This window comes from Lithobates pipiens, unplaced genomic scaffold, assembly GCF_037356315.1.
Source record: "Lithobates pipiens isolate NorthernLeopardFrog02 unplaced genomic scaffold, aLitPip1_a1.2 Scaffold_8, whole genome shotgun sequence".
Taxonomy (NCBI): domain Eukaryota; kingdom Metazoa; phylum Chordata; class Amphibia; order Anura; family Ranidae; genus Lithobates; species Lithobates pipiens.
This window is the reverse complement of record NW_027507903.1, coordinates 59,148,306-59,174,524: the sequence shown is the minus strand read 5'-3', so window position 1 is coordinate 59,174,524 and position 26,219 is coordinate 59,148,306. Positions and strand designations below refer to the sequence as shown.

The following is a 26,219-nucleotide window of genomic DNA, read 5'->3' as shown; positions in this document are numbered from 1 at the left end:
GCAACCCCTCCAGATAGGTCCCCCCCATCTCCTGACCCCATGCAAGCTTATATTTTGGAGACCGCCCTACCTACTATTGACAAGGTGGACGCGACGGCCTTGGATGAGCCCCTACTTACCTCTGAATTTCTACAGGCTATCAAAGCCCTTAAGGTGGGAAAATGTCCGGGCCCTGATGGCTTTACACCCCGGTTTTACAAAAATTTTGCCCCCCAACTTGCACCCCTTCTGACAAAAGCCTTTAATTCGGTAGACAGCTCTAACCTTCCTTCCAAGGACTCCTTATCTGCTAACATCTCTATTATCCCTAAACCGGGCAAGGACCCATCCCAATGCAGTAGCTATCGGCCCATCTCCCTGCTCAATATAGATATTAAGCTATTCGCAAAAGTTTTAGCTACCCGTCTGTCCCCTCTACTGCCTAAAATTATTCATAATGATCAAGTGGGGTTTGTCCCTGGCAGGGAGGCAAGGGACAACACCACCAAGACAATACATCTTATTTCCCTGATCCAACGTAAAAACCTGAGAGCTTGCCTCTTATCTTTCGACGCTGAAAAGGCCTTCGATAGGGTCAGTTGGAGGTTTCTACAGCTGTCTCTAGAACAACTTGGCCTCGGAGCTCCCTTCATCTCTAAAGTTATGTCCCTATATTCACGACCCTCAGCTGCGGTCCTGGTCAACGGAACCGCATCAGCCCCCTTTGATATTGCAAACGGCACCAGACAGGGCTGCCCCCTGTCCCCCCTCCTCTTTGTCATCATCATTGAACATTTAGCCTGTGCCATACGACAAAACCCCTCCATCCTCGGTATTCCAACTCCGTCTGCACATCATAAACTCTCCCTGTATGCCGATGACCTCCTTGTGTATATTCAGAATCCACACATCTCCCTACCATCCCTACTCAGGGAATTTCAACGTTTCGGTGTCCATAGTAACTTTAAGATCAACATCTCTAAGACAGAAGCCCTCAACATATCCCTCACCCCCTCCACGCTGTCCCTTCTAAAGTCCAACTTTTCATTTAAATGGCAAACCAAGGGGATCTCTTACCTAGGGGTCATCATACCCTCCAACCTGGCTGATTTGTTTTCCCTGAATTATATTCCCCTACTTAGCCGTATACGGAAGGACCTTGAGGAGTGGGGGGGATCTCCTTTACCCTGGTTCGGAAGGATTAATATCCTAAAGATGGACACTCTACCCAAGTTCCTGTACTTATTTCAAACGATCCCCATCCACGTCCCCAAATCATTTTTTATCTCCCTACGCTCGCTAGCTATCAGATTCATGTGGAACAGGGGCCTCCCCAGAGTTAAATTTAAACTGCTTACACTCCCGAAGACTATGGGAGGTACCGGCCTCCCTGACTTTGAGACCTACTACACAGCTGCTCATATGTCCCGCATTAAAGAATGGTTCCCCCATCCTCCTTGCAAGGCCTCGGTGTCCGTTGAACAGGACCTTTCTCCTGTGGATCTCCGAGCTCTTTTATGGGGATACAAACGAGACTACTCTCGTATGACCTCCTTATCCCCACTGACCTTGGCCTCCTTGAAGCTATGGTATATGACAGGGCTAAACACCACCCTTTCCTCCGATCCAGGCCCCCTGACGTCCCTCTTTGACCATCCTGCCTTACCACAAAGTACGGGGGCAGCCTCCCTAGGACCCTTTAGGCGTACGGAGTGGCCGCAAGCTCGCACATTTGTGCATCCTTCTCAGGGGACCTCGGTCCCCACGGCAGACTCCGGAGATTGGCTCACGGCCCTACATGTGTCCACGTTTACCAAACGCCTACACTCCTCCTCTCAAATACATTGCAAGCTTACCATCTTCGAGGAACTGTGCTCGCTCCCAGAAACTCCCAAACACCTACTATCCTCCTTATATAACCTACTGCAGACGTTAGCACATGATCAACTCCCACATTACACTAGGCTGTGGTCTGCGGATTTGGGTGAAGACATCTCTGTGCCGGAATGGCAAACCTCTTTTCATTTCACACATAAGTCTACCATCTCCTGCTACTCTCAAGAAAAGAACTACAAGCTATTGTCCAGATGGTACAGAGACCCTGCTACTTTGCACAAAATCTTCCCATCTACGCCAGCCACCTGCTGGCGCTGTGAAGCTTCAGTCGGAACTTACATGCATGTCTGGTGGGACTGTGAGAGGATCCGCCCCTTCTGGACCCAGGTTATTGAATGTTATAATCTCTTAGCTGATGTTCCGGTTCCTATCTCTCCGAAAATCGCATTACTCTCCATACTGCCCGGGTCTATTAAATCGCAGAGACAGAGATTGCTCCACTTTTTTATGTCCTCTGCTAGACAACTGATACCTGCTTATTGGAAGACGACGAATACTCCCCCATTGTCACGGTGGGTATCGATCATGAATGACACCATGAGAATGGAGGAGATGTTGGCGCTGGACAATGACACTTACACCAAATTTATATCTCAATGGTCGATCTGGCTCCGCTTCTCCTCCTCTGACGCTTTAAAGAACCAAATCTTGAACGCATAAGGTCATTGTGGGCTCTCTCTCTTCCCTACCCCCCCCCCCATGCCCCTCCCCCTTGCCTCCCCTCTCCTCTTGCTATCTAGCTTTCCCCTCTACCACTTTGTTCCTCTTTATTTTGCTCCTCTCCTCCCTTTCCTCTTCTCTCTCTCTTTCTATCTTCTTTATGTTATTGATTAAATATTGTCTCATGTAGTAACCCATGAGTATTTTTCACTACTGGGGCCTCATGGATCGGAGAGCAGGCCGTTTTCCCTACTCTCCAAGCTTCCCATCGGGGACCGGCTGTGGCCGATAGTCATTAACCGACCCCCGTAAATGTACTCCTGTTACTGTTCCTGCTTGCATTTGCCTCATGATGGTTACTGTTTTATCGTTTTGTTTTTTACCTGACGTGTTTCAATAAAAATATTTTCAACACTAAAAAAAAATGTTGGAAAGTGCCAGGCAACAGCTCCATCGTGTGGGAGAAACATGAAAGAGAAGCAGCCCCCTCCCTTTCCCGGACCATAATTGGGTCAAGGGGTGAATCTGACACTCTGCGATCTCAAATATAATAAAACTTTGTTATCAGGTTTTACCAGAAACAACGAGATTGGTCAAATTTGGGACAGGCCGGCTCTGGATTGGAATTCGGCTAGAATGACATAGCAGAGTTCCAATTACCTGTGTAATTAAATTTACACAAAGTTATCAATTTCTAACACACTGCACAAGCATGCTTAGAATAAAGCCGCGTACACACGGGCGGACTGTATGGCCAACTTAGTCCGTCAGACAATCCGACGGACAGTCCGTCCTACTTTCGAATGAACGGACTTGACCACACACGGATGCACAAACAGTCCGTCGAAAGTTTGCGCGATGACGTGTACAGCACGTACGACGGGACTAGAAATAGGAAGTCCAATACACAGCAATGCAACCTTTCGCCGTGTAAATCCTTTCTGAGCATGCGCCATACTTAGTCCGTCGAACTAGCCTACTCACGAGCGGATTGTCCGCTGAAACCAAAGTACGACGGACAATATTATGGAAATTCCGAAATACTTAGTCCGCCAGACTGCACGCTGAAAAAGTCCGCTGAAGCCCACACACGAGCGGACTGTCCACTGAAATGTGTTTCGACGGACTAAGTTGGCCAGACAGTCCGCCCGTGTGTACGCGGCTTTACACTTCAAAACCCATTCTCCTTCTTGCGACTATGGCAATACCATAACTCCCAACTGTCCCTTATTTGGAACATTTAAAACCCAATATAAGCAATAGTGGTGGTAAAAAAAAAAAAATATTTGTGGGTTTAAAGGGTAAGTTCACCTTTAGGGTCCTTTCACAGGGGGCGGATCAGTGCTGATTCGCCCCGTGGATATCCGCTTGCTCAGCGGGGATCGCCGGAGCGATCTCTGCTGAGCAGGAAGATGGCAGGTCTGTCTCTGCACACTGCACAGGGACAGACCTGTCACAGCACCGCCTCTCCCCTATGGGAGATCGGATGACGACGGACCGCAGTGTCCGTCGTCACCCGATCCGATGACAGATAGAAAAATTGCTTTTTCCTCCGTCACACTTTTTCGGATCGGATGTCAGCGGACATGTCACCGCTGACATTCAACGCTCTATGGAGCATCCGTTCAGGTCCGCCTGAAAAACTGACAGACGGACCTGAACGGATCGGTAGTGTGAAAGGGGCCTTACAGAAAATCTGTAAGGTGAACTTACACTGGACCCTCTATCATCTGGGTGTACTGCACTACTGGTGATTGCCACTTCACTAGCATGTACAGTGCTGTTGGTGGTTGCCTCAGATCACCTGAATCTTTGTTGAGACCCCCTTCCTCCTCTGACACGGGTCAAGAATATGTCGTGATTAAGTAATGCACTGAGTGCAAGGGGTCAGAATTAAGAAATGCACAGAGTGAAAGGGTCAGGATTAGGGGATAAGGAGTCCTACAGTTTCTCAGTGCCTGAGGCTTGTGTATGTCATATACACCTGGAGCCCATCATTGATCTGGAAGTTGGGTAGAGTGTAATCTTCACATTTCTTGTTATCATTTTGTGCATCAGTTCAAGAAAAGATGCTAGTAGAGCACTATGAGCGTGTGCGGCAATTCATGCTGTGGCTGTGCAGCTGCTGGATCACTTCCACTCACCCCAATTCTGCTGATCCTCCTCTTCCCTACATGCACCCCTGCTATGTTTCTGATCCCCCTTCCTATTACTGACCCAGAAACAATGTATAAAACGTTAGTCCTGGGGTCGCTTTTCCCAGCTGGTATGGCTGGGGAAAGTATCTCATGGAGCACGATATGCATTCCACAGAGAAGTCACCACCCCTTGTGATGTCATTGTCACCGATCCAGCATCGACCTGTCACCACAGTGGGTGGGATCACCAGGTGACATTGCTGGGTGGCCATGCCCCTTAGCCATATAAGAACTTTCAGACGATGGAGAGCACAGACTGTGAGAGCAGAGCTATTTTTCTTTCTTCTCTGTCAGGGGTAGCGGTGTCATCGTGATTGACGCTGGATCTACACCGAAGAGTGCAGGAGTCAGGAAATACACAGTATAAAAAGGGTAAGAAATTAAAGTTACACTCCAATACTTAAAATTCTCACCCAAAAACATTTTTATCGCCTTATATAGGAACCTATGAAGTTAAGTGCATGTGCCAAAGACGCCTACACATAACTACATTGATTGTGGTACAGCTAATGGCAGCAGAGGTTGATGTGAAAGGGGCAGGGAAGAATCTGTACAACAGCCCAGGAGCACTAATCAGAGAGCTCAGTATTTTAGAGGCACTCCTAATGAAGGAGTAATCAGGGACCCCCATCCAGAAGTGCAAGGAGTAATATGAGAGCATCAACTGGAGTCAGGACCCCCCACCCCTACCCCCCCCCACACACACACACACACACACTTCCAGGTGTACTGACCCCTCTCCGGGAGGAGACTCCTTAACAGGAGGAGTTCATGGGGGTGATTAGAAGGCACTCCCTTACACCCATCCAGGAATACAGACAAGTTCAGGTAAAGGCCCATCAAGGAATACAGGAACCCCTTCTAGTTAAATGAGACCCCTGACCAGGAGGACCACAGGGTGGTAAAGTGTCCCCCATTCAGGTATACAGGGACACTACAGCCATTGTGTGATTTGCTGGGTGTTCAAAGGTATCAGTGCATTGCCTGACCAATATAACAGTAATATTAATACTAAAGAAGTGTTCACCTATAATTGGCAATTGCAGCAAGTAGCATTGGAAGAAAACACATGATATAAACAAGGAAAGTTTACCACTGACCACACCTTTGCAGCCATTGTGCAATTTGCTAGGTGTTCAGTGTGCCCCTGTACCTTTAAGAAGGGGTTGGCTCCCTTTAGTCCACCTATCCATCAGAATGCATGTGCTTCCATTGTGGAGTCACTCATAAGCTAATGATAGAACCAGATACCAGGGTGTCGTGGCAAGGCTCTGTGGCTTACACATGTATTTGCAAATGTGTGCAGATTATACCCATTTTAAGGCATACTGTTAGGTTGATTCGGTTGTCAGCTCTTTCCTTGGCCTTGTTTATATTATATGTTGCCTTCAAATGCTACTTGCTGCAATGGCCAGCTATAGAGAGGGTAGTGGACACTTCTTACTGAGCAATTACCATTGGCTCTGCTCTTTTTTTTAAATGGATGCCCTAGAACAGGTAGCGAAACACTGGCTCTAATCTCTAAACTTGTGGCTCAAAATCTTGACAGCTGAGGCTGCCTGTAAAAAAACAAAAATACCTTGCAGGTATGCTCTTTGAAGGAAGAGATAGTTTTGGGGAGGCACTTGACATATCCATTAAAAAATGTCACAAGAGGGAGGGAGGGTTCTACTAACACAACAGAAGATTCAAAACCCCATGCCATGGTTTTCAATTTGGAGCCTGGGTAGAGATAAGTTCAGCCCTTCCTGCTGCTGAGAGACTCAGCCTATGATGCCCACCAAAAACTCTCCTAAAGCCCTTTTGCCAATGAATGTGCTTTCACTCCTGAGAGTGACAGAAGGTCTGTTACGGTTTGCCCCCCTCTAAATGACAGACCTGTGGTTTCAATTGGTGGCTTCAAAGGGGTACAAAATAGGAGTTCAAAACTGCCCCTTCTCTCAAATTAAATCAAAAACTGCCCAAGGCCAGTCAACTTTGCAAAATGCCCTAAACGGTCTTTTGGCCTAGGGAGTAGTGATTATTTTCTAATCTGTTCACAGTACCAAAGCCTGATTGGGGGTGGGTGGTATTCATCCTATTCTGGACCTATCAGGGTGCAGTCAGACAATGCCATGGCTGTGCCCTACATCACCAAGGAGGGCCCCCCCGAGTCATACAGCCTTGAAGAATGCAAGCCAGAAAAGCTCATGAATAGGGATTTGCTGTACAGCTATCTTTGTGCTCCATATCCCGGGAATGGAAAACAGATTAACTCAGCCACTTCATCTGGATCAAGGGGAATTTGACCTTTTCCTTGACATGTTCAACCTAATATGAAATGAGGGGACCTAGATATCCTGGTCTCCAGATTCAACATAAACCTCTGTGGGAAGGACCAGTGACTATCCAGCACTGGCATCAGACGCCTTAATAATCCCCTGGTCTCTGTTCAGGCTAATCTATGCCTCAACCCACCCTTTTCCCATTAAGCAAATTTCGACATGTTCTGCTCCAGAAAATAGGGCAAGAGAACAAACCAGTGATTCTCATTACACCCGACTGGCCCAGAAGAACCAGGTACACACATACTCAGACTACTGGGAGAATACACCTGAATTCTTTCAAATAGGCCAGACCTACTGTCTCAAGGTCCTCTTTTCCATACTGCTTCTTAATCACTGGCTTTAACGGTATGCCCGTTGGAAGCCCAGATCTTGAGACACAGGGGAGAAGTTTATTGATTAAAGGCAAATCCACTGTGCACTCGAAAGTGCACAAGGAAGGGCAGTCACTGTAGATCCAAGTGGGTGGGAGGGGGGCATGCAAGGAAAAAAAAACAAAAAAGAAAAACAGCATTTTTACTTGCGCATGATTGGATGATAAAATCTTCCCCTCAGATCTAGAGCGACTGCACTTCCAAGTTCACTTGTAGTGCAGAGTGGATTTGCCCTTTAGTAAATCAACCGCAGAGAGTCTTGTCGAAAGATCCATTATCATACCTGGAAATCCTCCTGTGCTTGGTGTGAACACAGGCACTTCAGTCACAGATCACTCTGTGCCTCACATTTTGGCCTTCCTACAATCAGGATTTGTCCTTAACCACTTTACGACCGGCGCACGCCGATGTACATCCATTTTTTGAAGAGGGATATCAGCAGCTGCTGCCACAACTAAGATATCCATCTCGTCAGGCGCCAGTCGTGTGTACGATAATGGTAGTCTCTGCAGCGGGTTCACTGCAAGATCACCGTTATCGGCGGCAGGAGAGGTGCCACCCCCCCCCCGCTGCTCTCCGCTGTTTACCGTAGCTGGTAGCAGTGGAGGGGATCGGGTCCTTTCCATGTCCTGGGTATGGAGACGAGTGAGGCTAAGATGGCCCCCACCCATCTCTATACCATAGCAGGGCGGAAGCGCCGTCAAAAACTTCACTTCCGCCCATAAAAAGGCATATTTTTTCAAACGACAATTTATTTTATTTTATTGCACCCAAATATGAGATCTGAGGATTTTTGACCTAAGATCTCATATTTAAGAGGACCCGTCATGCTTTTTTCTATTACAAGGGATGTTTACACAGAGGGTGTGGTGCGCAAGCAGCGCAATCATGGAAGCCCATGCTGTAGCCGTCTTTCAGCTATAGCGCGGGTGCAAAGTTAAGTTAAATTACTTAGTTCAACAGAACTGCTATTATCTCTACTTATAATTATGACAACTGGTTTTCTGCCAATAAGATAGCTGATACTGTGCAAATTTTTAGCTTGCTGACTCAAAGCATGGCACCCTGATCAAGTGCTTCTCTGTACTGCTTAGTTTATACGTCAGGGTGACACAAAGCAGCTCCTAACATTAGTGCCCACTTTAAGGTAAATGCAAGTGTTGGTGTTAATTTGTATCACATAGAAGCTAAAGTGGTTGGAATGCCTAAAAGTTTTTACCTTCATGCGTTATAGAATTAAAAGCTCACCCACTCTTTGGTAGTTGTTTGCCTTACAAAGTCATAAAAAGTGTTGGGGGATGCAATATGTCATTTAAAAAGTTTCTTTTTTTTTACCTTTCTTGCATTCTCATGTGGATTTTATTCAGAGATCGAAGAGCAGTAATGTCCATGGGGGAACTGTTTACCAGGACATCTTCGATATGGAAAATTATGAAGGCAGACTCAATATGCTGACTTCTGCTTGGCCCTGTGGCCATCTACAGCAAACGTCATACCCCATGCAAAAAAAAAAGAAAAAAATTAATGAAGGGGGAGAAAAAAAAAAGTGTGGGGCCTACTACTGTTCATAGGGGGCAGTGCTGCCTATTGTATCTATACAGATACCTTAACCACTTGACCTCCGCAAAATTTTTTTGCCATTTGGTACTGTGCTAGTTTAACTGGTAATTCACTTTCAGTTATAAAACATCAAAAAAAATCAAATCTCTTACATTTTGTCCAAAAAGTATTGGTATTCTGCTACGTCTGGTTAAAACAAAACAGAAAAACAAAAACCCAATCATTAAGTGTGTATGGATTGTAGCCACTACAGCTTTCATGCAAACCAAACTATGGGATATGTTTTTTCTACAACTGGGGGGTGATGTTTTCTACCATTGATACTGCGATAGCGCGGCAGAAAATCTAACACTGACGCTAGGGGAACTAACAGCCACTGACATTACCAGTGACGCCAATACAGTGATCAGTGCTAATAAAATGCACTGTCACTGTGATAATGACACTGGGTAGGAAGGGGTTAATCGTGTGCCTAACTATGTGTAATGGGTGTTGCTTTTAATAAGGATGCTTAGCAAGGAATAGGGAAAAAAAATAACTACAAGATCCCCTGTTCGTGAACACAGCGTTTTATGGTTTACAATGGCAGAGCTGTGTTCAGTGCCGATCGGGTCACGGCAGTCAATCATTGGCCGGGACCTGGTGATCGCCATGTGCTATGATGAATCACAGCACAGCCAGGCTGGCGCATGCGCCCCCTTCCTGAGTGCACGGATCATGTACCAGGTACGTGATCCAGAGCAGGAGAGATGCACTTCTGACGTATATATGTAAGTTAAACAGTCAGCAAGCGGTTAAGAAAGGAGACTCAGCACACCTAACAAGGACTTTCATCACTATAACTTGTAATCTACATAGTAAGGAATAATACAAGCTACTTATGGAATAACAGCATTTTCCCTTTTAGATTACTATTGACATGTGATAGCGGCTATGTTCCAATATATTTATTATATTTGGTCATATGTACAAGTGTTTATATTAGACAACTTACCACGACATTGTTGAGTTTAACAAATATTGTGCAACATACATTAGAATATTCACAGTTAAAGATTTTTTTTTTAAAAGGAAAATAAACTAGTTACCTCTGTAAACGGACTATACTTATTAAAATACTTTTAGTGATAATTAAAAAGAAAACTCTTTAAAAATAGTTGACACATAGACAAGCCGCAAAAGTCACGTATGAAACATGATACAACAATAAAATATATTTATATACTTTTTTTTGTAGGTCTGAGGGTAGCAGTGTCAATGTTTTCATAAAAAATAAAATTGATATAAAATAAATACATATAAAAAGAGATGACACACAAAAGTTAAGTTGATCAAGTAGCAAGGCGTTCACAGAATGCCACATTCAAAAAGTTCTCAGTCCATTTGTAACAGGATAGAGCAGTCTCTCTGAAGTCCCAGAGTTCATTGTGGAAGAGGAACCACAACTTCAACATAATTGATTGGAAAAAAACCTGATTCTCCATTGACCATGCCTTCAAACCAATTCTCATCAATCTGGTTGGTTAACGTGATGATGTCACCTTCCTTGAATCCAAGTTCTCCTTCATTTTCAGGGTCAAAGTCATATAGTGCTCTGCAACAGGGCTGGTCCAAATGGATGGTAGAACCTGGAGACAGAGAGCAAACAAAATCATATTTAATAAACTGTAGAGAAGGTAGGAGGCGGCAAACATACTTTTGTTTGTGACCATTGATGCCTAGGAGGCCCCGACCAAATTTTGCAGCATTAACATTTGTCCATTATCTTGACAATAACTATATGACTAATTTGCATAAATGAATACATTTTTGAATACTCTAAGATGTAAGGCTTTTAACTTTTTTTTTTTTTAATTAAAAACAAAGAAAACATGCTCCGTTTCAAAATATTTTTATTTTAATACTGAAATTATATCTGACAATTCTTGTTATCAACATCCATCACCCAGCCTCATTCATTTTCTGAACATGTAAACAAAAGGGCAGGGATAGCACTGCCGCCATTCTCCAAATAAAGCCATATTCTGGCAATCACAGTGACCAAAAATGACCATATCAATGTTTGGTCAACATCACTAGGTATGCCCCCCGCCCCTTTGTTTACTTTTAGCAGCAGGGGCAGGAAATATTCTCAGTGAATGTAGTGACAGGAACGGACGTGTCCAGTCATTGGGATTTTTATTTTATTTTGATGAGTCAGCGGGCAACGTTCATCGTAGCTGCTTATGCATTTATATTGTGGAACTTTTTTTTTTTTTACTTCTCGACACACAATGTACATCATTGTGTTCAAGCAGTTATACCAGGGCTATGGCTGCAGCTGTCAACCGAAAACCCAGGTATTGTGTTTCTCAGCCGACAATGCCCTACATTGTAAAAGTGATACTAGCGGGTAATTAGCCGATGGATTGTCTTTACAAGCTGCGGGAGGGGTCTCCCCCCTCTAATCAGTGCCTTTCCAGGCTCTCTTGTGCAAATCGGATAGCGTGGCACTGAAGCTGACAGTTCCCATATCTGATTACAGAGCCAATTAGGGACCGGAACATCCTTGATTATCTCTATGGTCTTAGCCTTGATGTTTCTTCAGGGGTGCCTTGGCAAAAATGCCTAAAAATGTATCAAAAATTGTATAGCCAGCAGGTGGCTCAAGCCTGCCTTTTAGTTAGGGCCGGTTCACACAGCGAGGCGCGGCGAGGCGTCTCCGACTTACCTCGCCGCGACCTGCGGGGACCTCAGCGGCGACTTGCAGAGGACTTCTGTATAGAAGTCAATGCAAGTCGCCCAGAAGTAGTACAGGAACCTTTTTTCTGAGTCGGAGCGACTCGAGTTGCTCCTCTCAGAACGGTTCCATTGTACAGAACGGGGGCGACTTGCGGGAGCGAGGCGAGCCGTGTCGCCTCGCATCGCCTCGCTGTGTGAACCGGCAAGTCACAGGTTTTCATTATGCACCATTACCACTTTCTAGACACTGGCATCCTAACAACCAATTGAATCATCCCTTAATAAGGAGGATGTCTGTTGCCTGCACAGCATCTTTGTTTGACCCTTCTGTGCCTCTCTCCCTCAGCACTGGGGTGACATTAGCTGACTGATGGAGAGAAATTGAGGGAGAAGAGAAACACTGGAATAGTCAGTACAGTACCAGTGTGCAAAAGTGTATTTGCTATGGAAGAATAAATCACCTATAACAGGCATATGCAATTAGCAGACCTCCAGCTGTTGCAGACAAGTCCCATGAGGCATAGCAAGACCCTGACAGCCACAATCATTACACCCAGAGGCAGAGGCATGATGGGACTTGTAGTTTTGCAACAGCTGGAGGTCCGCTAATTGCATATCCCTGACCTATAAAGTTGGGTGTCCTAAGTGTGGATGTTGCTACTTGTGTAAAGCTCTTAGAATAGTTTTTTTTTTTTTTTTTACATTTTAGAATGGGGTGCCTTGAGACTAATTTAAAAGGGTGCTTTCATTGAAAAAAAAAAAAAAAGGTTGAGAAACACTGGTCTAAGAGACTGTAAGTGACAAAAGAATTTTAGGGCAAATGTAACATTTTTCTATTTTTTTCTGGAAAGCATGAGCTCAATGTGCTTGTTTTTGTTTCAGATCTCATACTTTCAAGGGTTTTCTATAGAATTAGAGGGACAGTGTAAAAATAATAATGAATAGATCATTTACAGAGCCCTCCCCCTGTGTTCGCACGCAGAGGTGAGCGCATACAGGCGTCGTACACGCATATGTAAACGTTTTTCGCACTACACAAGGCATTTTCATGAACTAACATTCTAGAGCAACATTCTAGCACTAGATATCCTTTGTAACTGAACTGATAAACCTGTAAAACATTTTTAACCACTTGCTTACTGGGCACTTAAACCCCCCTCAGTCCCAGACCAATTTTCAGCTTTCAGTGCTCTCACATTTTGAATGACAATTACTCAGTCATGCAACACTGTAACCAAATGATTTTTTTGTCCTTTTCTTCATATCAATAGAGCTTTCTTTTGGTGGTATTTGATCACCTCTCGGTTTTTTATTTTCTGCGCTATAAATGAAAAAAGACCGAGAATTTTGAAAAAAAAAAAGAATTTTTCTTAGTTTCTGTGACAAAATTTAGCAAATTAGCAATTTTTCTTCATAAATTTTGGCCACAATTTATACTACTACACATCTTTGGTAAAAATAACCCAAATTTTTGCATATTATATGATCTGTGTGAAATTTATAGAGTCTACAAGCTATGGTGCAAATCATAAAGATTTGCAAAAAAAGATCACATCTGATGTACTAAGGCCTATCTCCATTCTTGAGACCCTAACAAGCCAGGAGAGTACAAATGCCCCCAAAATGACCCCTTTTTGGAAAGTAGACATTCCAATGTATTTAGTAAGAGGCATGGTGAGTTATTTTAAGTTGTCATTTTTTCCCACAATTCTTTGCAAAATTTCGATTTTTTTTTTTTTCCCACAAAATTTTCATTGTAATAGCTTATTTCTCCCACACGGAATGTGCATACCACAAATAACACCCCAAAATACGTTCTCCTACTCCTCCTGAGTATAACAATACCACATGTGTGAGACTTTCGCACAGCCTGACCACATACAGAGGCCTAATTTTGAAATAGCACCTTCAGGCATTCTAGGAGCACAAATTACACATTTCATTTCTCAACCACCTATTACAGTTTTGAAGGCCCTGGAACACCAGGGCAATGGAAACGTCCAGAAAATGACCCCATTTTGGAAAGCTAACACCCCAACGTATAATCTATGAGGCATAATGAGTCTTTTCAATGGTTCATTTTTTTCCAGAAGTTTTTGGAAAATGTGGAAAAAAATGAAAACGCATTTTTTTTTTTTTACACAAAGTTGTCCGTTTATAAGATATTTCCAACGCATAGCATTTACATAGCAAAAATAACACCCCAAAATAAAATCTACTACTCCTCCTGAGTATGGCAATACCACATGTGTGAGATGTTTACACAGCCTGGCCACATACAGAGGTGCAACATGCAAGAAATACCGTCGGCGTTCCAGGGACACATAGCCTGCACATACCAAGAATTACACCCCCAAATACATTATGCTGAGCAAAGGGTAAAGAAAAGATTACCTGTGGTTTTAGAAGCGCAGTTGTCCACAGGAGGATATCACTGGTCCAGGCAGCAGGCAGGGACTTGGTCAGCAACAGCGAACAGTTTTTTAGGCAGCAGGCAGGGATACTGTCCATATTACAGTCCAGGGTCAGTGCAGAGATGTCAGCAGTGCCAAAAATATTGGTCCTGGTAGTAGGCAGGTCCTTGTGGTGTGGTCAGTGCGGCATGATGGCAGTAAGTCCTACAGGCAGCAGACAGAAGTAGAGCCTCGTTCAGGACAGAATGGGGATAGGGGTAGAGGCTTCTCCCTCCCAAATCTCTTTGAAGCCTCCGAGTCTCCAAACCCTAATCTAGGAATAAGAAAACAAAGAAAATTGTTTTCTTCTTCCAGAAAAACTATACTGGAGCCCCTCACATATGTGAGACCCCGTGTTGAATCCCACTAGTCCAGTTGCAGAATACAAGATCAGTCCAAGAGGCAGGCAAATATCGTGGTCAAACAGTCCAAGGTCAGTTCCAGATCAGGCAGAGATATGTACAGAATCGTTAGGCAGAAGCATGGTCGAATAACAGTCCAGGGTCAGTTCCAGATCAGGCAGAGGTATGTACAGAATCGTTAGGCAGAAGCATGGTCGAATAACAGTCCAGGGTCAGTTCCAGATCAGGCAGCGGTATGTACAGAATCGGCAGGCATAAGAGTGGTCAAATAACAAGCCAGGGTCAGTTACAGAGCAGGCAGTGGCATAAGGGGTGTGAAGGTGTATGAAGGCAGGAACTGAGCATTATGTTTACCATACTTCACTAAAAATGTATTGAAGTATGGTAACGCCGAAAACAGTCGCCTATACAGAGGCCTGGTTGGGAAGGACATTGTGCACAATAATAAGATGTGTCTCTTCTGACTCCTGCTCTGGTACACACCTTACATCTTTTTTGGTGTCTTTTGCCTGTTGGTTTGGGGGGGATTTTATCGGGAAAGTGGCGCTCGGAGAGTCGACTAACAACGTCTGATGTGATATTTTCTGGTGGGCCGTTTGGGAAAATAAGGGCAGTGAAAACTTCCTCCTGGTAGCCAAAGAAACGTTTGGGGTTTTGGGTGGAGTTGCGGTAAATGACATAGGAATTATAAATGGCCAATTGAAAAAAATAAATTGCTACTTTTTTGTACCAATGGTATGTCAGTCTTGTGACAAGATATGGTTCCATCATTTGGTCGTTGAAGTCGACTCCTCCCATGAACAAATTATATTCGGAAATGCATTTGGGTTTCTTTACGGGGCCATTCCTTCTGGGGATTTCCACGAAGGTATCGTTGTGGATAGAAGATAACATGTATACATCCCTTCTGTCCCTCCACTTCACTGCCAGAACCTCCTTGTTTCTCAGACTTGCGGTTTCTCCTTTCCGCAGCTTCTTGTTCACCAGACTTTGAGGAAAGCCCTTCCGATTCTTTTTTACAGTGCCACATGCTGGCGTCTTCTTCCGGTGAAGGTTGTGGAACAGGGGCAGAGATGTGTAGAAGTTATCTACATAGAGGTGGTAGCCTTTATCCAGTAGGGGGTATATGAGGTCCCAAACAATTTTTCCGCTGGATGCCAAGTAGTCCGGACAATTAGGGGGCTGTAGCTGGGTGTCCTTCCCTTCGTACACCTTGAATGAATATGTGTACCCTGTGGCTCGGTCACATAATTTGTAGACCTTCACCCCATAGCGGGCCCTTTTGCTGGGCATAAATTGCTTCATTCTAAGCCTGCCACTAAATTTAATAAGGGACTCATCCACACATATGTGTTGGTCCGAGGTAAACAATATGGGGAATATTTCTGAAAAATAATTTAGTATTGGTCGAATTTTGTAAAGCTGGTCATAATTTGGATCATTTCGTGGAAGGCACTGGGAATTGTCACTGAAATGTAAGAACCTTAGGATCATCTGATACCTGGTTCTGGGCATTACCGCGGAGAAGAGCGGTGAGTGGTGGAGGGGGTGGGTTGACCAGTAGTTACGCAATTGATTTTTTTTGTTGAGTCCCATATTAAATGTGAGGCCTAAAAAAACCTTGAACTCCTCCACCGTTAGGTCTCTCCATTCGTAGGGACGGGCATAATAAGAGGTCGGATTTTGAAAAATAAAATTGTTGTGCATACAGGTTGCACTGGGCCACAATTGACGCCAACATGTCCTCCGTAAATTAAAAAAATCTATAGGGCTAAAATTCTCCGTGTCCACCTGGACTCCTGGCTGGGCGGTGAAAGGGGGAACATTGGCCTCTCCTGAATTAGGAGGAAGCCACAAGGGGTTCTGACGGGCATAGGGAAGGCCAGCATGGCTCCTAACCCTTTGGGGCTGAGATGACACCCCACTGGTACTTGGCCTTTCTTGCTGGGGCACTGCGGTGCTGGTGGACGGCATTGCGGTGCTGGTGGACGGCACTGCGGTGCTGGTGGACGGCACTGCGGTGCTGGTGGACGGCACTGCGGTGCTGGTGGACGGCACTGCCTCACTAGAACGCCTTCGCTTGATGGGCCGGATATCTTCCTCCTCGGATTCAGTCAGTGTTTCACTGCCGAGGACTGGCTCATAATTTACGTCGGCTTCAGAATCCGAATAGGAATCTGAAGAGGAGAGCTCCCCGTTGCTCTCGTCGGCTGTGGAAATAATTTGGTACGCCTCCTCAGCGGAAAAGACACGTTTAGCCATGGTAGCACTGATGGGCACTTTTGAGGTGGCACAGATGGGCACTTTTGAGGTGGCACAGATGGGCACTTTTGAGGTGGCACAGATGGGCACTTTTGAGGTGGCACAGATGGGCACTGATGGGTCGGCACAGATGGGCACTGATTTATTGCACAGATGTGCAGATTTATTGCACGGATGTGCACTGCTGAGGCGGCAGATGGGCACTGCTGAGGCGGCACAGATGGGCACTGCTGAGGCGGCACAGATGGGCACTGCTGAGGCGGCACAGATGGGCACTGCTGAGTCGGCACAGATGGGCACCGCTGAGGCGGCACAGATGGGCACTGATTTATTGCACGGATGTGCACTGCTGAGGCGGCACAGATGGGCACTGCTGAGGCGGCACAGATGGGCACTGCTGAGTCGGCACAGATGTGCACTGATTTATTGCACGGATGTGCACTGCTGAGGCGGCACAGATGGGCACTGCTGAGGCGGCACAGATGGGCACTGCTGAGTCGGCAGATGGGCACTGATGGGTCGGCAGATGGGCACTGATGGGTCGGCACAGATGTGCACTGATTTATTGCACGGATGTGCACTGATGAGGCGGCAGATGGGCACTGCTGAGGCGGCAGATGGGCACTGCTGAGTCGGCAGATGGGCACTGCTGAGTCGGCAGATGGGCACTGCTGAGTCGGCACGGATGTGCACTGATTTATTGCACGGATGTGCACTGATGAGGCAGCAGATGGGCACTGCTGAGGCGGCACACATGGGCACTGCTGAGGCGGCACACATGGGCACTGCTGAGGCGGCACACATGGGCACTGCTGAGGCACAGATGGGCACCGATTGGCACTGGCGGTGCACAGATGGGCACTGGCGGTGCACAGATGGGGCACTGGTGGTGCACAGGTGGGCACTGGCGGTGCACAGGTGGGCACAGGTGGGGTAGATCTGGGCACAGGTGGGGTAGATCTGGGCACTGGCAGGGTTTATATTGGCACTGGCAAGGTTTATGTTGGTAGAAAACTGTCACTCACGCTCTCTCCTCACACGCTATCGCTGTGTGAGGAGACAGATTCGGCAATGGGTGATGATCTCATTTGTTTACATTTGAGATCATCACCCATTGGAGGCGGCGATCGCGCTGTAAACGGCCGCTGTGATTGGCCGTTTACAGCGATCTGTGATTGGCTGTGTCCAGGGGACACGGCCAACACAGATTTTCCCCGATGCGCGCTCCCGGAAGCGCGCAGGGAGCTCTTAAAGGGGACGACGTCGATAGACGTCGTCCCGGAAATTGAGATCCGCGCTGTAGCCGTCATTTGACTATAGCGCGGATCTCAAGTGGTTAAATATCATAGTTTATTGCCCAGTCTAAGAGCGAGTGCAATTTTAAAGCATGACCTGTTGGGTATCCATTTACTCAGCGTAACATCTTTTATGCATTACCAAAAATTGTGTTGTATAATGTGTTTTTTTGCATTATACGGTAATTAAAGTGTATTTTAAAAAAATATATAAAATAAATTGCAATTGAGAAACCACTGCACCATGTGACAAAATAAATGTAGCCCCCACCATTTTATTCTCTAGGGCCTCTGCTAAAAAATAATAATAATGTTTGAGGTGTTCCAAGTAATTTTTTAGCCAAAACGGTTAATAAAAATTTGTCTATTTACATTGATTGTTTTTGCGCTGGTTTCACAGAGCACTGTTGATCCCCCCCATATAGAAGGTTTAAAAATTTCTTGCATAGAACCTAGAAAATGGGCATTGTTTACATTTTTTTTATTTGGTTCCTGTTGACTTCAATGGGGGTCTGATTTAGCACCTGAACTTCAGTAATGTTCCTCGGATTGAACCATGGATACCTTAAGCACATTCCTAAACAGGACCGGAAGGCTTTACCCCTTTAATAACCAGGCCATATTTTGCAATACGGAACTGCGTAGCTTTAACTGACAATTGCGCAGTTGTGCAACGCTGTACCCAAAATTGATGTCCTTTTTTTCCCAAAAAATAAAGCTCTCTTTTGGTGGCATTTCATCACCTCTGCCATTTCTATGATTTTCGCTATAAAACAAAAAAATACAAAAAAAAAAACAAATTTTGAAAAAAAAATATATATATTTTTTGCTTTTTGCTATAATAAATATCCCACAAAAAAAACTAAACAAAAAAAAAAAATCTTCCCCAGTTTAGGCCGATATGTGAAAGTATAAGGGTAAATGGCGCTACCTATATAATGAAAGGCGACAGACCTTGTTCACTTGTGCTATTATTCCTCTAGTGACTAATAAAAGTGCATATACCAATAGTGCAATCCTAATAAATTACCAATGTGCATATACCAGTGGTGAAAACCTCACTAGGTTGCCAAATAAATATGAACTTGATATAAATAAATGTTTAAAAGTGATATATAAACCGTGATACTCCAATACAAAAAATACAAGTATATAAAAAATAAATAAATATAAATGTATATATAAAGCGCCATTTACCCTTAGGGCCAGTTCACACAGGGGGCGACACGACTTGCCGTGCCGCGACCTGACAAGTCGCCCCCGTTCTGTACAATGGAACCGTTCTAAGAGGAGCGACTCGAGTCGCTCCGACTCAGAAAAAAGGTTCCTGTACTACTTTTGGGCGACCTCGGGGCGACTTGCATTGACTTCTATACAGAAGTCATTTGCAAGTCGCCGCTGAGGTCGTGGAAGGTCGTGGCGAGGCAAGTCGTGTCGCCTCGCATCGCCCCCTGTGTGAACCGAGCCTTATACTTGCATGATTATCATTCTAGTCCCCTATTGGGGACCTAGCAGGGTAGGCTGCACACCTTATTTACCCTTTGGCCTAAGCGCGGATACATTATTTTATTAGGCTGATATGTATTTCTTATTTTTGGTAAAAAATAAAAAAGCAAAAAAAGTGTATAGCGATTGGTTTGCGCAAAAGTTATAGCGTCTACAAAATAGGGGACAGATTTATGGCATTTTTTTACCTCTAGCTGCTTGTAGGGGACCACTTGCGCTTACGCCAAGCACACAATTGGGCGTTAGTGCAGCTTGAACTGGTATTCAAAAAACCCTGACAAGTTTTAGCGCTTCTCCATTCTATTAAAAGCCAAACAATGTTTTGGCTGGAGTTGGACTTTGCAAACAATGTTTTAAAAGGCATAGCTGGAATTTCGTTTTAATGCCTTAGGCTTCATGCACACGAGACGCATATGCGAACTCTGCTGGACGCGTTTTTAAAAGCTGAAACCGGCGTTTAGAAACGCGCGGTTTGCCGTGATTTTTACCGCGATTTAGCGGTGTTTTACTGAGTTTGCGTCTAGAAGCCTTTAGTTAAGCTCCCCAGCTCAAAAAACAGTATTAACTATTTCAGCAATTTTGTGAGACCAGAGTGAGTAGCAGCAGCTGTGAGAGCTGCAGTGTACTTGTATTTAGCGTGTCACTTGCCACGGCACCTGCCACAAGTTGTGGATTGTCCACTTGCCACATCACCTGCCACAAGTTTTGGATTGTCCACTTGCCACGTCACTTGCCACAAGTTGGGGATTGTCCACTTGCCACATCACCTGCCACATCACCTGCCACAAGTTGTGGATTGTCCACTTGCCACGTCACTTGCCACATCACCTGCCACGTCACTTGCCACGAGATGTGGATTGTCCACTTGCCACGTCACCTGCCACAAGTTGGGGATTGTCCACTTGCCACATCACCTGCCACGTCACTTGCCACGTCACCTGCCACGTCATTTGCCACGTCACTTGCCACAAGATGTGGATTGTCCACTTTCCATGTCACCTGCCATGCCACCTGCCACAAGTTGTGGATTGTCCACGTGCCACGTCACCAGCCACATCACCTGCTACAAGTTGTGGATTTCCACTTGCCACGTGACTTGCCACATCACCCGCCACGTCACTTGCCACGTCACCTGTCACAAGTTGTGGATTGTCCACTTGCCACATCACTTGCCACCTGCCATGTCACTTGCCACAAGTTGTGGATTGTCCACTTGCCACGTCACTTGCCACAAGTTGTGGATTGTCCACTTGCCACGTCACTTGCCACGTCACCTGCCACATGTTTTGGATTGTCCACTTGCCACGTCACTTGCCACGTCAGCTGCCACGTCACTTGCCACAAGATGTGGATTGTCCACTTGTCACATCACCTGCCACGTCACTTGCCCCATCACCTGCCACGTCACTTGCCACAAGATGTGGATTGTCCACTTGCCACGTCACCAGCCACATCACCTGCCACAAGTTGTGGATTGTCCACTTGCCACGTCACCAGCCACAAGTTGTAGATTGTCCACTTGCCACATCACTTGCCACCTGCCATGTCACTTGCCACAAGTTGTGGATTGTCCACTTGCCACGTCACTTGCCACGTCACCTGCCACAAATTTTGGATTGTTCACTTGCCACATCACTTGCCACGTCAGCTGCCACAAGATGTGGATTGTCCACTTGTCACATCACCTGCCACGTCACTTGCCACATCACTTGCCACGTCAGCTGCCACAAGATGTGGATTGTCCACTTGCCACGTCACCAGCCACATCACCTGCCACAAGTTGTGGATTGTCCACTTGCCACATCACTTTCCACGTCACCTGCCACAAGTTGTGGATTGTCCACTTGCCACGTCACCAGCCACAAGTTGTGGATTGTCCACTTGCCACGTCACTTGCCACGTCCCCTGCCACGTCACCTGCCACAAGTGGATTGTCCACTTGCCACAAGTTGTGGATTGTCCACTTGCCACGTCACATGCCACGTCACCTGACACAAGTTGTGGATTGTCCACTTGCCAAGTCACTTGCCACGTCCCCTGCCACAAGTGGATTGTCCACTTGCCACGTCACCTGCCACAAGTGGATTGTCCACTTGCCACGTCACCTGCCACAAGTTATGGATTGTCCACTTGCCACGTCACATGCCAGGTCACTTGCCGCGTCACCTGCCAGGTCACTTGCCACGTCACCTGCCACAAGTTGTGGATTGTCCATTTTCCACGTCACTTGCCACATCACCTGCCACGTCACTTGCCACAAGATGTGGATTGTCCACTTTCCACGTCACCTGCCATGCCACAAGTTGTGGATTGTCCACTTGCCACGTCACCAGCCACATCACCTGCCACAAGTTGTGGATTGTCCACTTGCCACATCACTTTCCACGTCACCTGCCACAAGTTGTGGATTGTCCACTTGCCACGTCACCAGCCACAAGTTGTGGATTGTCCACTTGCCATGTCACTTGCCACGTCCCCTGCCACGTCACCTGCCACAAGTGGATTGTCCACTTGCCACATCACTTGCCACAAGTTGTGGATTGTCCACTTGCCACGTCACATGCCACGTCACCTGACACAAGTTGTGGATTGTCCACTTGCCAAGTCACTTGCCACGTCCCCTGCCACAAGTGGATTGTCCACTTGCCACGTCACCTGCCACAAGTGGATTGTCCACTTGCCACGTCACCTGCCACAAGTGGATTGTCCACTTGCCACGTCACCTGCCACAAGTTATGGATTGTCCACTTGCCACGTCACATGCCAGGTCACTTGCCGCGTCACCTGCCAGGTCACTTGCCACAAGTTGTGGATTGTCCACTTTCCACGTCACTTGCCACTTCACCTGCCACGTCACTTGCCACAAGTTGTGGATTGTCCACTTGCCACGTCACTTGCCACCTGCCATGTCACTTGCCACAAGTTGTGGATTGTCCACTTGCAATTGCAATTGTTTAAAATATTTTTCTAATGGTTTTTCATCATTTGCAATCATTTTTGAGATTTTTAATGTAAAAAAAAGGTCACCTTTAAAAACGCTTATAAACGAAAACGCGGCAAAAACGCGGTAGCGGCGGTTTGCCGCGTTTTGCGTCTGAAACGTGGAAACTTTTGCGTCTGAACCCATTTTTTTGCTTCTGGAAAAACGAGGTTAAACGCAACTGCATAAAAACGGCAAAAAACGAGACTGTGTGCATGGACACATAGGATAACATTGAATGAGTTCAGGAGCAGTTGAAAAAAAGTGTCCAACTGCCTCTGAACGTGCGTTTAACTGCGTCTCGTGTGCATGAGGCCTTAGAGAAGAAGAAAAAAACAAGACAAAAAAAAAACAAAAAAAACCCCTAAACTGGTAGGTGAAAAATGGTTGGTACAATCATCCAGAATTCTGCAGTAAAACTGACCACACATGTAAACACAGAAGCTCAGGCTCCGTTCACACAGGGGGCGACGCGAGGCGACACGACTTGCCGTGCCGCGACCTGACAAGTCGCCCCCGTTCTGTACTACGGAACCGTTCTAAGAGGAGCGACTCGAGTCGCTCAGACTTAGAAAAAAGGTTCCTGTACTACTTTTGGGCGACCTCGGGGCGACTTGCATTGACTTCTATACAGAAGTCATTTGCAAGTCGCCGCTGAGGTCGTGGCAGGTCGCGGCGAGGCAAGTCGTGTCGCCTCGCATCGCCCCCTGTGTGAACCGAGCCTCAGGCTTTAAAAACTGAATATTACAGCATTTTAAAAACAAAACACATGAATAATATACTCTGACCGTTTTCATGTGCTGACTGAGACGCATGGAATACAATAAGTGACCAGACTGAGGATTGCCCCCCCCCCCCCTGAACAAGTCTGGGTTTTTTCCCCAACGAAGCAATTATCCTTCTGGCGCCTTGAATCTCTGTGTAAAAACAAAGCTATGAGCCATTCATAGAAGACTTCTGTGTTAAACAGAGAAGGAAGAAATAGAGAAGGCTGAAATGACTCTGAAATGTGTGGCTTCTGAAATAAGATCTTCAGGAACATGCCATGGGGCACCTGAACAAGACAAATGACCCGCTCCATTTTCTAAGAAAGCAAAATAGCAGCTACATGTACAATACTGGGGACAACTACTGGCACCAGGCTCCTCTGAGCTTTAACTTTTTTTTTGGGGGATTTTTTTTTTTACGTTTATGAGTTATAGATATAAAAAGAGAGCCATTGGGGCATACCCCGGCTAACTGGTGCACATAGCCTTGTGCCCAACACGATACATCTCATAACTTAACTTACCAACTTACCAAATATCACCAAGTTCTAAACACACACCACTCAGGTGATCGGTACAATATCTGTAGGGGCCTACGCAACCACTCGCTTATCCTAGGCATAAGTCCCAGCTCCATGTAAAACCATGTATATCTTTAGGAAGTTTAACTAGATTGGTCTACTAAGGTCTGATTGGCATTTGTAGACAGACTGATTCTACAGTTGACAAACTTTTTCCTATTTTTTGGGATAAGTATGTTGCTTTGTAGAGGGGTATCACAGTATTGACGGACTGTTTCCATAATGACAAGGTAGGGGGTCCAGCTGACTTCCATTTGAGAACGATGTTCTTTCTTGCATAAAATAAGAGGATACTTTAATAAAGTGTGTGTTACATTAGCGAATGCCAGCACTACAAACACTAACTGTCAGGGGGACAGGCATAGTGGTTAACCCATGGATGAATTGAGTCACCTCCCACCAATCTTTAAATGTGTGGCAATTAAAAAAAAAAAAAAAAGTGTGTGAAGCCTGCATGAGTACCAGAGCATCTCCAGCAGCTAGCTGAGGAGGCTGGGTATATGCGATGCAGACGTTGTGGCGTATAGTAGATCCTATGTAAGATTTTGAATTAAATCAGTTTGTCTCTAGCCGCAACCAATGGCTGAAGCGGGTAATCTCACATGTCCACCCAGTCTTCGCTGTCTAGCTTCCGCACTTTCGTCCACCACAAACCAGGCAGACCGCCAGGCCAACCTGGATGGATGGCAGCATGGCTCGGTATATTTGGGATAGTGGTTTTGGGAGATCAACATCTCCCAATGAGCTTCAGCGGTTTAATGATGATGCATTAATAAGGAAGATAGGACTGCTAAAACAAGCCAAGCACTGCATGGGTTATAAATGCTCAGCTGGCACTCTTCTCCTTTCCTTAACTTTCTGGTCTGTGGGTGGGGAATTGGCACCATCATATGCAACGCAGGGCATAAACCACTTACCTACAGAAGCAATTTTTTTAAATTTGTGTTGCACGTTAAAATCTGCATTTAAAAAAAGAAAAATTTGAAATAGAAATTATTGTAATGTATTTTTTTGAAAGCAAAGACCCTGGACAATAAAATGGTGGTAGCTGTAATTTTTTTTAGGTTGCACAATACTAGTTGTTATTTATTAAATGCATATTCTCAGGAAAAAAAAAATACACCAAAATGAATTCCAGAGCACACAAAATACACCCAATTTCTGGTAAAATATAAATGACTGGGCTACCAAACACATTAAGTCTTAAAAATGTGCACATCCGTGTAATTGCTAAAAATGATGGAACTCAAAATTCCCAATAGGCAACGCTTTAAAAGCCTTTACAGTATATCAGTTCCGTGTCAATCATAAATCAGGACCCTAAAATTAATGTTCTCACTCCCACATTTGTGATGACATCTCATATGCATGGCGCTGCTGATGAGATCCTCGTGAAAGTGACTGGGCAGCTGTAGAGTCGCCTGGTTCACTTTTCGGGAAAGCCCTTCGCCAGCTCTTAAAGCCAGTATCAGGCTCACGGGTGAGAGGCAGCAGTTGCAAGAGCTTGATTTAAGCACTTGTCTCAACTACTTCGTAGAAGAACTATCATTTTACACCGTAGTTGGAAGTGGTGTGAAAGACATAGTAAATAACCATCAACACTCAACGAGAAAACAGATCTTAAGGATAATTTTTGCACAAACAGAAGAAACAATATATCCACTTCTATAAAAGTGAATGTGTCAAAGTAAGAGGTACACACACACACACACACACACACACACACACACACCTTCCCTGTGTTTTCTGGAAGCTCCATGCACCTGTTGGTGCCCCAAGTCTTGGGTATAACCAGCCTGTTGGATTTTACATGTGATTATTGCTAGCAGGTTATAGCCACTAGCAATAATCACTGTCTTCTCCTGGCAGGGCATTGTGTTCTCTCCTGCCGAGAGAACACAGTGGCTCTGCGGGAGGGATTCTCCCCATCAACACCGACTGTGCTGATGGGGAATCAAGCGTTTTTCAGTTGCAGCAAAGAAAACCACTCTGTCTGTCTATGGTCAGACTTAGTATGATTCTTAAGTCTAATTGTTTTGTACTGCAATGAACAGGCTGCATGGTGAATAGTGAGACTAAGTTAAGGGGTAGAAACAGGTTCCCAAACTATCAACTCAAAGTCAATGAAACCTACTTCACTTGGGAAACCCTGGGCACCAAGGGGACCAATACTGAGGAAGGACCTATAGTAAAGCTCCCCAGATATGCCAAAGGATTTATGATCAGGACTGGGAATCCTTGTAATGACAAATAAGGGCACATTTATAACAGTTTAGTTAGGGCGTTAACTGTGCAATAAAG

The 26,219-nt window shown here is 45.5% G+C and overlaps 1 protein-coding gene across 1 annotated transcript in view; it reads right to left on the bottom strand.

The window, feature by feature from the left end:
• Window positions 1–9,923: 9,923 nt before the first annotated feature.
• Window positions 9,924–26,219, bottom strand: part of SH3GL3 (SH3 domain containing GRB2 like 3, endophilin A3) — a 182,019-nt gene continuing 165,723 nt past the window's right edge. Inside the window, exon 9 of the mRNA XM_077473421.1 lies at window positions 9,924–10,619. Coding sequence (XP_077329547.1) covers window positions 10,414–10,619 — 206 coding nt within the window. The 3' untranslated portion in view covers window positions 9,924–10,413. The remainder of the gene's footprint in view (window positions 10,620–26,219) is intronic.